Here is a 13234-nt window from a genome sequence, read left to right as displayed (position 1 = left end):
TCTTTTTTGGTGCACGCGTTAGCCCCGTTCGATTCCATGAATACGTGTTGTAGGCACGCGTGTGGGCGTTCTGCTCATTTGCCTCCTGTACTTCCCCTGTGACGCCCACATTTTCACGCGTTGTTCTCCATTCTGCGTCTTACGCCCCGTGTTACGCCTACTTTTGTTGTGTGCGCTTTGCTATGTGCGCTTTCGCTGTGCGTGTAGCGCACGCTGTTTGAAGACGTGTGCTCCAGCATGCGCCACACAGGATTTTAGCGCACATCCATAGATTTACACGCGCACGGATTTCCATGAATAGCTGTGCGCGGGTTTCGCTGTGATTTTCGCACTTGCACTGCGATTCGCACGCTTTCGCACGCTTGCGCGGGAATTTTCAGCGCTCATTAATTCCATGAATCGGCCTCCTTATATTTTAAACAATGCTGGAAGGGTTTATTCCGAGCGGACACCACAAATTATTTTCTATTGCGTTTGCTCTCAAGTAGATGTAGTACATATTTATTCATGCAACTCAAAAACGACTTCATGAATAAATTGACTTTATTTTGGGTACACACACTATTTGAAAGTTGAAATTATTTCTATTAAGGGTATTCACAGCTGCAAGCATTATGTTGCGTTTCTTGGTTGGTTAACAAAGGAAAGATGCCCAATTAATTTGTGATTGTCTGCGCAAACCTTCTAAGCAATACTGAACTGTGCTGGTCAAGCCTTGCTGTCTGTACCATCATATTTTTATGCAGTGCAGGTTATAAATCCAGTATAAGCATGCTGGCTAAGAATATGTGCACGTTGAAGGTGAATGCATAGCACTCAGCCTATCAAAGGTTTATGTGGGACTTCTGGTGCTAAAATGCGGGTCAAACATTGAACTTACAGTGAATAGTATTAAATCAATTAAACATTTTGGAAGGTCAAACTTGCAATTTGATGGTTGAACAAAACAAACTCTGACCTTCCAAATTGATGTAAAAAGCACAGGACCAGAGCAATTAATAAGGCACCACCAGTTAACATATGGGATGCTTATGGCACTTTGTCAGCTGTGCACTTGCCCTCCAAAGGGCCACATTAGCTCCAGCGAAACTGCACTGCCCTGCAGTCTTAGGACTTGCTTTCTGGTTGTCCCTTCCCACCTCCTTGTATAGACCGAGATTGGCTAGAGGGCAGACTTGGGGTGGGGTCGGGTGTGTGTGTGTGTGTGTGTGTGTGTGCGCGAGCGCGCGCTGTCGTCACTTCCCCACCAGCACATAGTACCCAGGAAACGTTGCTGATTGGGGTAGAGGTTCATATGAAAGCAGAGCTCTCCACTGGCATGTGAGATAGCAGGCTGTATGGCTCTAGAGCTCATGCTGTACCTGTTCTTTGCAAATGAAATGTGCACTGTCACATCCTGTTGTGCAATGTGTCTGTTGAGGGAGCATGCATGGCTCTGGCCATGCTACACCTATACTAGTTTAGGATGAAAGTCTGCTCTAGCTTTGCACATTCTGTACCTGTACCAGTATGTGAGGGAAGCTTGCAGTGATGCTTATTGTGCCATACATGAGTGAAATTAGCACAGGCCTTGCAATCAGCTTCTCTGCCACAGCTGTACTTGTGCATATTTATGAGGTAAACTTGCACTGGCCCTGGCATGCTATGCTAGTACCTGTTTGCACGGGACTGGCACTGTCCTTGCCCATGTTGTACCTCTTTCTGGGAGAGGTTTACAGTGACCCTGCACATAATGTATCTATTTGTGAGGGAAGCTTGTCAGACCCTACCCATGCTGTCCATGTATCCACTTGTTAGGCAGAAATGTAATAGATGTGTCCATGCTGTGATGGAAACATGCACGTGCCTGTCCACTCTTTACCTATACTTGCTTGTTTGGGACGCTTGCATACATTTTGTGAGACCACTTAAACTTGACCATGCTGAACTGTTTGCAAGAGTTTTGTCTTGTATAAATGCTGCCTCTGTTTGAGATGAAATATTGCACTAGCCCTGTCCATGCTTTACGTATAATTGATTGGTAGGGACGCTTGTTGTGACCCTGTGCATGCTGTACCCGTTTGTGGAAAGCATCCTCTGGCCCTGCCCATGCAGTACCTGAACATTTTTGAGGAAAGATGCAACTCCCTGGTCCATGGTGTACCTGTTTGAAGAAAGCCTGTGCTGGCCCTGCCTAAGCGGTGCCTGTGCCTGTTTTTCTCTGTGCATATAGTAACTGTATGCGCTGCATTTGTGAGGAAGGCTTGTACTTTTGAAACATTACAGCACTGCTGCCTAGACTGTGACTTGTGGGTTCCTGGGATGGAATTTGGACTTGCTGGTTCCCATGTTGTACCTGTTTGGTGTGTGATAGTAGCTTGCAGTGTTTCTGAGCATGAATCATCTGTCCAATGTGTGATGAACGTTTTCAATCCTGTTTTTTGTGTGAGTCACGAACTTTGAGAATCCATTTGAGCAGGATTGCATTCAGGCATCCTCTGTGCTACTTCCGTTCATTCTCCCATAGTCAGAGTCGGGCTTCTTCTTCGCCTTTGCATCAGTGGTGGAGAGTTCGAAATGAACAGTACTGTGCTTGTAGTCAATGAGGCTCCTCCCACTTACCAATTGTAAGGGTTGGAAGGCGCTGATGAAGCTGCAGCGCAACACTCAGGTCAGGGCTTCTGTGGATCTGCACAGCGGAGCGGTCCTTGCAGTGCTGTTTTGGCTATTTCTACACACAGGAGGGCATGTGCACAGTGTCAAGAAGCCTGTACCCTCCAATTTCCCACAAGCACTGGCCAGGAGCAACAAAGTAGAAGGCACAGTTGCTTTTCGTGTGACTTCCCCACTGAGGCAGTCTGTCTGAAGATGTGTAAAGTATACATGTGCACGGCTCTGGGTGTGCTGTGCATCACTTAGGGTGTGGGGGAATGGCAGAGGGTGTGCAGACCATGGCTGAGGATGTGCAGGGCATCACCAATGGTATGTGAGGCATGGCTGTGGTGTCCTAGGGCAAGGCTGAGGGTGTGAAAAGTGTTGCTGAGGGTGCGCAGGGCATGACAGAAGTCTTGTAGGGTGTGGAAATGGGTCTTTCGTCCATCACTGAGTTTGTGCAGGACGTGGCCGAAGGTATGTACGGCATGGCCGAGGGTGTTTAAGGCCATCCCAGAGAATGTGTGAGGCATGGCTAAGGGTGTGCAGGACATAGCAGAGAGTGAGTAGGGCAGGTTTGAGGGAGTGCATGGCATTACAGACGGGGTGTAAGGCATGGATGGGGTGTGCAAGCATCACAGAGGGTGAAGCATGCCAAGGGTTTGTAGGGCATGGATGACGGTGTGCAGGGCATCACCAAGGGTGTGTGAGGTATGACTGTGGCTTTCTAGGGCAAGGCTGAGGGTGTGAAGGGCGTGGCTGGGAGTGTGCAGGGGTTGGCAGAGGCCTTGTAGGGCGTGGCAAGGGTCTGTCACCCATCACTGAGTGTGTGCAGGACGTGGCCGAATGTGTGTGGGGCAGGGCCGAGGGAGTTCAAGGGCACACAGAGAGTGTGTGAGGCATGGCAATAGGTGGGGAGGCCAGGCTGAGGGTGCGCATGGCATCACCAAAGGTGTGTAAGGCATGTATGGGGGTGTGCAGAGCAGGGCTTTAAGTGGGCCGGGGCCTGCCGGGGCCGGGCCCCGGCAGTCTCCAAAAAGTGGGACTGAGCCGGGGCCCTGCCGGGGCCCCCCCTTCCACTGCACGCAACATTGGCGGGATGCATTATCCCGTCGCGGCGGCAGCCGCGACAGGAGATGCGCCTGCCATGAAGTCAGGCATCTGACAGAAGTGGCAGCCAACCACAGCGATGCTGTGCCTGGCTGCCACTTCTGTAAGTCATAGTAACTGCCTCTGGTGACCTCTCGCGCGAGGGGTCACCAGAGGCAGCTACTGTCCCTTTGTTTCCCCAGGTCGCCGAGGCGTCTTTAACCCTCGGCGAACCTGGGGATTCCCCGACATTTTTCGAGGTTTATGAAAGATGGCTTGAAAAGTACACAATTCAAGCCATCTTTTATAAATCTTTGCCGACGGACAATTTTGTCCGTAGTCAAAGTTTTATAAAAGATGGCTTGAATTGTGTACTTTCAAAGCCATCTTTTATAAAACTGAAATGTTTAAAAAAAAAATGGCCTGAAAGGTAGGCAAACCGTAAGGTATGCACACACACATATATATGCATGTTATATATCTGTGTGCGTACCTTACTATGGTTTGTGTACTTTGCAAGCCATCTTTTCTAAACATAGAAATAAATATGTTATAAAAGATGGCTTGCAAAGTACACAAACCATAGTAAGGTACGCACACAGATATATAACATGCATATATATGTGTGTGCATACCTTACGATTTGCGTACGTTTTAGGCCACACCCCCCACAAGCCACGCCCCCAAATGAGGGCCCCCCCTCGATTTCTTACCCCACTTAAAGCCCTGGTGCAGAGCATCACAGAGGGTGTGTTAGGCATGTTGAGGGCTTGTAGGGCATGGCCAACTGTGTAGATGGCATGGCTTAAGGTGTGTAGGGCATGGCCGAGGGCTTATATGGTATGACTAAGGATATTCAAAGAGTGGTTGAGAGTGTGAATGGTGTAATTGAGGGTGAGCAGAGTATGCTTGATGGCTACCAGCAAATAATCTTACTTTCATTCGTGGTCCATTCAATTCCTTCATTTTGGTCCCGCCTATGCTCACCAAATATCCCACTCTCATTTATCATAAGACATAGGTGTTAAACATAAGGAAAGACGTTTTGTATCGTATCTCAGTTGAATTCTTTGAAAGGTGCAATAAAATCATTTTTTTCTGTTTGAATATCCTGGTAAATATGAAAATTAAGCTGGAGATGGGCGGCAGCCCAAATGACCATGGAATAAGGCTTGGCTGTCTTAATCCCGACCAACCCTCGTTGCCCCTGTATGTTTCTAGTCGCCCCTCATATCCTAAAACCTTTAAACTCTCATCATTCTTAGAGCTCTTCTAGGGACCTTGGTGAGGCAAATATTGCAACCATTCACCAGTGTATCAAAAAATAAATAAATAATACTGCGACAATAGCAAAGGAGCCAATCGGGCCACGTCTCTGTAGTATCGGGGATGGTAAGAAGACATCTGGGTTCAGGTAAGGCACAGGAGACCAGTATATATAAAAGGAGTGAGTTTATTTATAAGTTACAGAGTTACAAGGCTAGTTATATAGAAAGGGACAGGGAGCTAAACAGATGACATCCTTTCAGTAAGGTTCTCCCATCCTGTGTTCCCAACTGTAGTTCTTGGAACCTTCAGGTCCCATCACATTCCATATGACATAGCTGTGTTCTACCATCAGCAGCACTGTGTGCACCCAGTGCAAATAGATAAGTACAACACTACACATCTCCCTCTCTTCAATTGAACACCAAACAAAGTATCACAACCCAAGCATTAAAAGAGGCTCTCAAAATTACACACTCCTGCAATCCGTAAAACCATTACAACATTCACAACCAAGAAAGCGTATCCACATTCACGTAACTAACAATCAAAACAACCAATTACACAAATCACCACCTGCCCGGGACTGCCACTCCCGGGCCTCAAAACTGCCACTTGCGAGCACAACGTTCCTTGCCACACTCTCACCCATCGAAGCGTATCTCCTCCCACTCCACCTGCCACATGCAGACAAGGGTCTGCCACACCCAGCACTACCGCATACTCACGCTCCCACCAGGAACTATCTAACTTTCATACAAACCATATATCCTTATCACAATTGCCTCACAACCATAACTCAACATCACCACCATTCCTCGCGGAAACACCTGTCATTTGCACCATCAACTTCACATACACACCCTGCCATAAGAAATAATGAAAAGTGGGAAAATGCAGAAAATTCAATTCAATTGAAGAGAGGGAGATGTGTAGTGTTGTACTTATCTATTTGCACTGGGTGCACACAGTGCTGCTGATGGTAGAACACAGCTATGTCATATATGTGATGGGACCTTCTACCTGAAGGTCCCATCACATTCCATATGACATAGCTGTGTTCTACCATCAGCAGCACTGTGTGCACCCAGTGCAAATAGATAAGTACAACACTACAGTCTCATTGCACAAATAAATGTCACCAACAAGTAGCTAAATCTTTTTAGAACTTTGGGGACAGGTGTTGTCAAAACAGGATATATTTTAGAGAACGAATTAGAATGGGCCTTCCACTAAAAACCCATCAGGCGCTGGTGGAAGAATATATAGTCATAGATGTCAGGCACCATTGCCCAATAATTGCCCCTACCAGCCCCACTCGTGTAGCCTAGGTTGGTTAGGAGAAGAACATCTCTGGGTGGCAATAGTGGCAGTGGAGAGTGTCAGAGCCATTCAACCTGGGATGGGATAGAACATTGCTGGGCCTGGTGAAGGCCAGAAGGGAGGGGGAAATAGACACACCATGCAGATCTTCAAGGGGTTTGCGGACAGCTTTGCTACCAGGGCTAATGCACATGGGTGAAGGAAGAAAAGCTCTAGGTGGTCAAAGGTTAAAAAGCCTGTACGTTGCACTTTTCTGCTCCCCGGCCATATATCTGTGGAAAGTTAGGGACTACACGCTACATGACCCTCAACATTTCTCTTCCCCTCACAGACACAAATTATTGAAGGGCTTGGTCCAGAGCATGCGGTCATGGTTGCTCTGCTCCATCTTTCCCTCTTGTGTACTCAACTCCTAGTAGCTGTCGCACAGTAGGAACTGCTAGCCCATATGAAAAACTCTATGACTACGCCTAATGTCAAACCCTGTTGTGTCACAAATATTAGTGCCATTTTGCAGCCGACCATACATTTAGAACTACCCCCTCAACCCCTTTCTCAGAGATTCACGTTTTACCCCGAAAAAGGTAAAGGGGTGCATGCCAGGGTGGATTGGGGGCTAGTGGCTATTTCGCAGCACAGAGGGTTTTTTTGTTGCCACGAAGCAGTGATTCACGGGTGGCAGGAGTGGTGTTCTGAAGAGTTACCCCCTTAATCCAGACAGGGTTGCATGTTGTATGCTTACTTGTGTGTAATGTGGCCCTGAGCCTGTTGACTCTTGTACACTGTGTGCTTGATTCACAATTGCATTGTTGTCTCGAAGACATGGTTCATTGCTTGGGGTTTATGTTTCTTCACCAGTCAGAGATACAGCCCCTCTGAGTTTTGGGTGTTTGGAATGTTTCTGCTACTGCTGTTTGCAACTGAATGATATCATTCCTGTTCTTGCAGCTGTCTTCTCACCCCCCCCCCCCCGCCTCACACAGAATTACTTTCCAAGTTTCTGCGGGGTATGAGAGCTTCCTCGGGGAAACTCAGATATTATTTAAGTACTGAGGAAAACGGTGGTCACTAACTTGTGCTTAACTCGTTTGTTCTCCATGCAGGTGACAGCCATGCAGCAAGCCCTGAGAAGAAAATTCCATATGTCCCTGGAAATGGCAGGTATGTGGAGTCTGTGGTGAGTGGCTGAGCAGAGTGGGTGCCAGTGTGTGGGGCCATGGTGACCAACCTATCACACCCTACCCACCCAGTTCTCATTGTCACTCTTGTCATCATACTGTTCCTCTCTGTGCTCACCAACACTTACTCGTCCACCTCAGTATTCCTCCACAGGGATGTCTTGAGTATATTAGCTGAACAGATTGTTTTTTCAGGGAATTAATCACACTACAGCCTAGGTTTGCAAGATTCACTGTAACTATATGACTGCTGCAAGCTTAATAATGTTTAAAATCAGTGTTGTGATGTAGTGGTGTAGTGCGAGTTAAAGTCTGATATGCAATTGGATTGGCTTTGATTTTCTTTATGTTTAGGACATAGTTGATGTGGACTGATTGTATTAGCTTAGCCTTAATGTTGGCATTTGCTATACCTGGAGACTTAACTTTTTACAGGTACTGATCTTAAATACCTGTAAAAAGAAAGTGTTTTTTGTAAGGGGGTTTTTATGCTAACAGCGGAAAGATGATGGCCAGCTGAGAGGCACGATACAAGGGGGGGTGTCCTGACGACAGTATTTCTGGGGTTTACTTTCGCATTCCTGTAAACCTCCAACTATTCAGTCATGTAACATACATTCCAATTATTTCTGTATGTAATAGTATTCAAACAATTGAGCGCACAGACATAAATAGAAAATAAAGTCAGCTTTTAATTATTTAGCTGTTCATGAATTTCATGTTCATGCATTTTTTTTTTAGAAATTTCAGTTTACTGAAGGTAGATTGTTTCATACATTCAAAAACCTTTTGTAGACATATTGACAACAAAGTTTAAACGTGCAAAGTAGATAACATATTTTGTGCTTTGCAATTAGTGTACAACCACCACCTATCGTGACTCGTGATAGTGAATGTACAGGTAACAACCTAACAGAGAGCAGTTTACTAGTGTCACAGTTGGTTGTATGGCCAGGCTAAAGGGTGACCTAACACATGGTCACAGCTGAGAGGCACGGCCGTAAGCAGCTCCTAGTCTCCCACGATAAGCTATAGATCCAGTATCGAAACCCTGCAGTTAGATAAGAGTAACTCTCCGTAATGATAACAATATACTGACAAACTGTACCAGAGACAGAAATATGCAGATGGTTGGCTGTAAAGTATATTTGCTGTTTGTGGTGATATGCATAAATGACGAGACACACCTAGGTCTTGAGTGGGCTTGTGTCTGGTCGGCAGCCTTAATGCTCCAACCATAGAGGAGCCACTCCATAGGCTGGGTGGCAAAGCTATCATTGATGTGGAAGAAATTGTGGATCAGTTTGTAGTACAGTTCCTGGCCCTTGAGGCTGTAGCAGAAGCAGACACAACTGCTGTGGTGTGTATCATGGGCTTCTTGGAGCTCTCAGAGTGTGGAATGGGCCCAGACATTCCTGTTATGCCAGTGGTACTGGAATTACTCCATGCCAAACTCAATGATGAGATAGACAAAGTAAAATGCAAAGTTTGGCTTTATTATCATCCACATAAAGCAGGGACAGCATAGAAGCATCAACATCTTAAGTCTCTCACCAAATTCATAAAATAAACACTTTAAGTACCTCTGGCGCATCATCTCTCGCATCATACATCATCACAATTTTACAAAACCTACGGGGAGTAGGAATTGGTTAAGGGAGGTGGCTACATATGGATCATATAAGGGTTACACAGTTAATTGGGTAAATAATATCTGGTGGCTCCTCCTGAGACCATCCCAATAATGATACAAATAAAAATATGTCACTTCTAAGAAAACAAATTGTCTGGCATAGTAGATGGTGGGCCGCGTGACACTACGGGATTCTATTGGTTGGCACCTTTCTAACCAACTTTGGACATTTTGACAGGTTGTCAAGATATGCACCAGACAGGTAGTAGGGGGAGCGAGGCCCATGAACTGTCTTCTATTCATTAAAGAATTACCATCCCTCCTTCCTTAGACCAGAGCTTGGGCAATCTCTGTGTTCTTGACCTTGGGTCTGTGTGTACTTTTAGGGAGTTCTACACGTGTTCTGTCTTCTGTTGGCACCCAATGAATAGCCAGTGTTTTCCAATTACAAGTCCTGTGCTAGAGGACCGTGTATGAAGTGGAATTACCTCCTAATTATTGAGATTTTAGCTATTATTGATGTGTGTGCCATGTTTTCTGTTGACTCTTGAGTTATTCCCCATGGGGTCCTTTTGGGTCATTGTGCCATTGCCTTCGGCTAACAAAGGTTGTTTGTGGTCTTCTAAGCTTGAAATAATTGGGGAGTATCCTGCCTATGTCCTGGGAATAACTATCTCGTTCCTTTTATCTGCCGTTCCCCTCCGACACAATAATCGCCTTCTGACCTTGGCACTAACTGTCAACTACTGCCTGATGTCTGCACAGCTCTGTATTTCTGTGGATTCACCCTTTTGAGTTCTCTGAAAGCGCAGAGGTTTTTATCTATGTAAAAGCATGCTGCAGCATCAATTCTAAAGAAGATGGCTGCCCTATTCACTCTTATTTCTATATTAAACAGCGTATCATTTGTGTTGCATTCAGCTTATGTATTGGTCATGCTCGTTTTCTTCATGTCCTGTGGTTGCTATGTTAATATTTTTCATCTGGAGTGCATATGTACTTTGTGTATAGTGTGTGCGCCTATTGATGCTACAATGTCAGCTTGACTGCTTTTGCCACCTTCAGCTTAGATTGTCTCTATGTCTTCTACCTGCCTGCAGTATGCTTGTTTGACTGAGTAACGCTTCTCACATGCACAGTATTGGTTTGGGGGTAGGGCAGAAGCTATGCATGACCTATTCATATGTCTCCCAACAAGAGGACCTATGGTGTCTGGGGGTGATATGAGGCTAGACAAGGTTGTACATGGACCACAGAACACAGACGTGCTGATGCTAATGTGTGAGCGTCCACATCCTGTGCTTTGCTCCATTTTTGCGCTGTGGACATGGAAGTGAGATACAGGTTTGGAATGTCTTGTGGGGCAATAGGGCAATGTCAAAGGGCCATTTTTTATGCAAAAGTGGAACCATCTTTTTGGGCCAAAGTGAGTAAGTTTGATTAGTTACTAAACTAGTTTTAGCCAATGTTACTAAGCAAATATGCTTTAATATGTACTATTTGCAACACATTTTAACAGAAACTTCCGCTTGTAGAGTAATCAAAAATCTGCCCCAAAAAAGTAATGAATTGCAATTTGCAATTGTGGGTCACTTTTTCATTGTCCCCTGGATGATTGTATATCCCAGTCCGACGTGGTGGGATAGTCGTCTGATTCCAGTGTAAGCCAGTGTTGGTGGTCGTGGGCTAGAACACGGACTGACAACCTGATGAAAGGAGTGACTGTGGAGACTCACCAACGAGTGGAAGCAGGTGCAAGAATGTACCAGTTTCCTCATACTGTCACTCCAACCTATGTAACATTGACTCACAGGGGTATATAAGCTCAAAAGAGGCTCAATCCATTCATTCTGCAAAGTTAGTTGGCTCTGGAAAAACACTTAACATAAAATAATTTGAGAGAGGGTGGGAGTGAGCTTAAATCAAATCTTATTTGAGAAAACGAAGGGATTGAAAACCTTAAGTGTGAAAGCTTTTATCTCCACATGAAAGATCGAAGAGAGAGACTGCGCTTTTATTTTAAGCAGGCGGGGTGGGCCACATGTCATTGGAGATTTAAACCCAATATACATTTTTTTACAAAATGACAGTGGAAAATGCAGCCACATGCTTACTTGCTAATCGTTTATTTATAGATGTGTTGGAGTCCTTGAGTGGCTTCACAGGGAGATGTGCGGATGGAAAACAGTGTTTTAAGTCAGATGTGAAATTGTGGTAGGTAGGCTCCAACAAGTGGGCATAGCCCGAATGTCCGGGTGGCCTATATATTGATGGGAATGTATAAAGGGGGCCCTTGACACACACAATACACCATGAGACCCTTCAAACATATATGTTGCGTCACTCAGCATGGTTGAAGATGGTATTGTTTGCATTCAGTCTGCATATTGTAAGTTCATTTCTCTAGGGTTTCTAAACGAGTCACTCTCTGATTCAATATATAAAGGATTCAGTCAGTGAGTAAATCACCATCATCGTGTAAATAAGTCACCCATGAGAAAAGGGAGTGGGACAAATAGCAGAGATTTGGTTTCTGGGCGATTTGCATAAAATCAAAGTGCATTTTGGGAACATAAAAATGACTATATAATCTTATATTTGAAATCTATCTTTGATAGTGATTCAAGCATGAAAACCCTTTTGAGCATGTAATACACAGTGGGCTCCCCGCTAATTTCATTTGTCACAACTCACACCCTAACAATGAAAAGCCTGCAAACAACAAGCCATATATTCTCATTTGAAAGTGTCATCTTATGGATGTGAAGCTTTGGCTGTGTTTTGGTGTGGCTGGGGGTGGGGCATGGGCGAGGTCAGGTGCAGGCACAGGGGGGGGCAGGCAACTTCTCATTTCCTTCAATTCTCAGTCTTCCTCACTTACTGCAAGTCAAAAATAGCGCCTTCAGATGGAAGAACAGCGCAATGAGGAGAAATTAAATGGACTTCTTATGAGCGACAGTGGGACCACCAGCTCAGGGGGGGTCTTTAGCCTCAGACCACCTAAAGCCTTACTAGGAAGGTAATCTAATTGTATGTTGTTAAATCTTTAACAAAATAACTGCACCATCTTGGTCGCATGCTGCTTCACTTAATCTGTAACGAATGTAGAGTGGCAAACTTTTCATTTGGACATTTTTTTTGATTTGTCTAAAAGTGAACTTCAGATTAATTCATCCAGTATTTGTTAATTCAGATTGTTATTACATACATCTTCCACGTAAAATATTTTTAATTTAGCGGTTGGTAAACATGTGTATTCTGCTTTCATCATGTAATTAACTGTGTTCCCTTTACATTATCCATCATTCGAATATATAATTAAAAAAGTATTAAAGTAACAGTGACTGAACCATGATTCAATCCTTTTCTTGAAATAGGTTGACTTTTGTAGTCCATGTCTGGATCTGGGATGTCCCATCCGGGCATGTGTCAATTGGTAGCTATTGATAATATTTGTTGGGGGTGAAAGAGAGATGTTGTTTGAAAAGGACACCTAGATGTCTGACTTAGAGTACACAGGTAGGATTTCCTTGTTATAATGAATAGTTAACCTGAGGTATGCTATAGTGTTCCGACAGGGAAACGATGCAAAGGAGTAAGGGACCACAGAGTGACTAAACAGCAAGTGGATATGCATCTGGCAACTTCTAAGCAAAGCTTTGTTGCAAGGAGGATAGCAATAGAAGCAGTGCTCCAGATAAGATTTTGAAGTGGGTGTATTTTACTCCCATATTTTTTTAAGTTGGAAGTAAAATGATTTTGTAGGGAGTAAAAATGTAAGTCCAATTCCCAATGGGAGTATTTTATAAGTGATTAAAAATATGTTTTAACTGGGAAACGGAAATGTTTTTGTAATAATAATTTTTTTGCACCTAGTTATTCATACACATTAAAGATACATGTTTACGTCTTCCCATCAGGCAGTAATAATAGCAATGTCTTCCTGTGGTACCACATTGCACTGCTGGTCCAAACATATCCATGGAGCACAAGGTCATATGTGTCTGTTTCCCATTTTTTTGTTAAGAGTTTTTTTTACTCCCCATTTTTATTATTTGGGAGTATTTGACAATTTTTAGGGAGTAAAAGTGCTGATACACACCTTATGGGCCTC

The 13234-nt window shown here is 44.5% G+C and overlaps 1 protein-coding gene across 3 annotated transcripts in view; it reads left to right on the top strand.

The window, feature by feature from the left end:
- MLPH (melanophilin) overlaps positions 1–13234 on the top strand; it is a 532938-nt gene that overhangs the window by 470740 nt on the left and 48964 nt on the right. For all 3 annotated transcript variants that reach the window (XM_069615982.1, XM_069615981.1, XM_069615980.1), the window contains one exon: positions 7413–7470. In XM_069615982.1, the coding sequence (XP_069472083.1) occupies positions 7413–7470 (58 nt within the window). The remainder of the gene's footprint in view (positions 1–7412; positions 7471–13234) is intronic.

This window comes from Ambystoma mexicanum, chromosome 9 (assembly GCF_040938575.1).
Source record: "Ambystoma mexicanum isolate Mex_15411 chromosome 9, UKY_AmexF1_1, whole genome shotgun sequence".
Classification (NCBI taxonomy): Eukaryota; Metazoa; Chordata; class Amphibia; order Caudata; family Ambystomatidae; genus Ambystoma; species Ambystoma mexicanum.
This window is presented reverse-complemented; position numbering and strand designations above follow the sequence as displayed.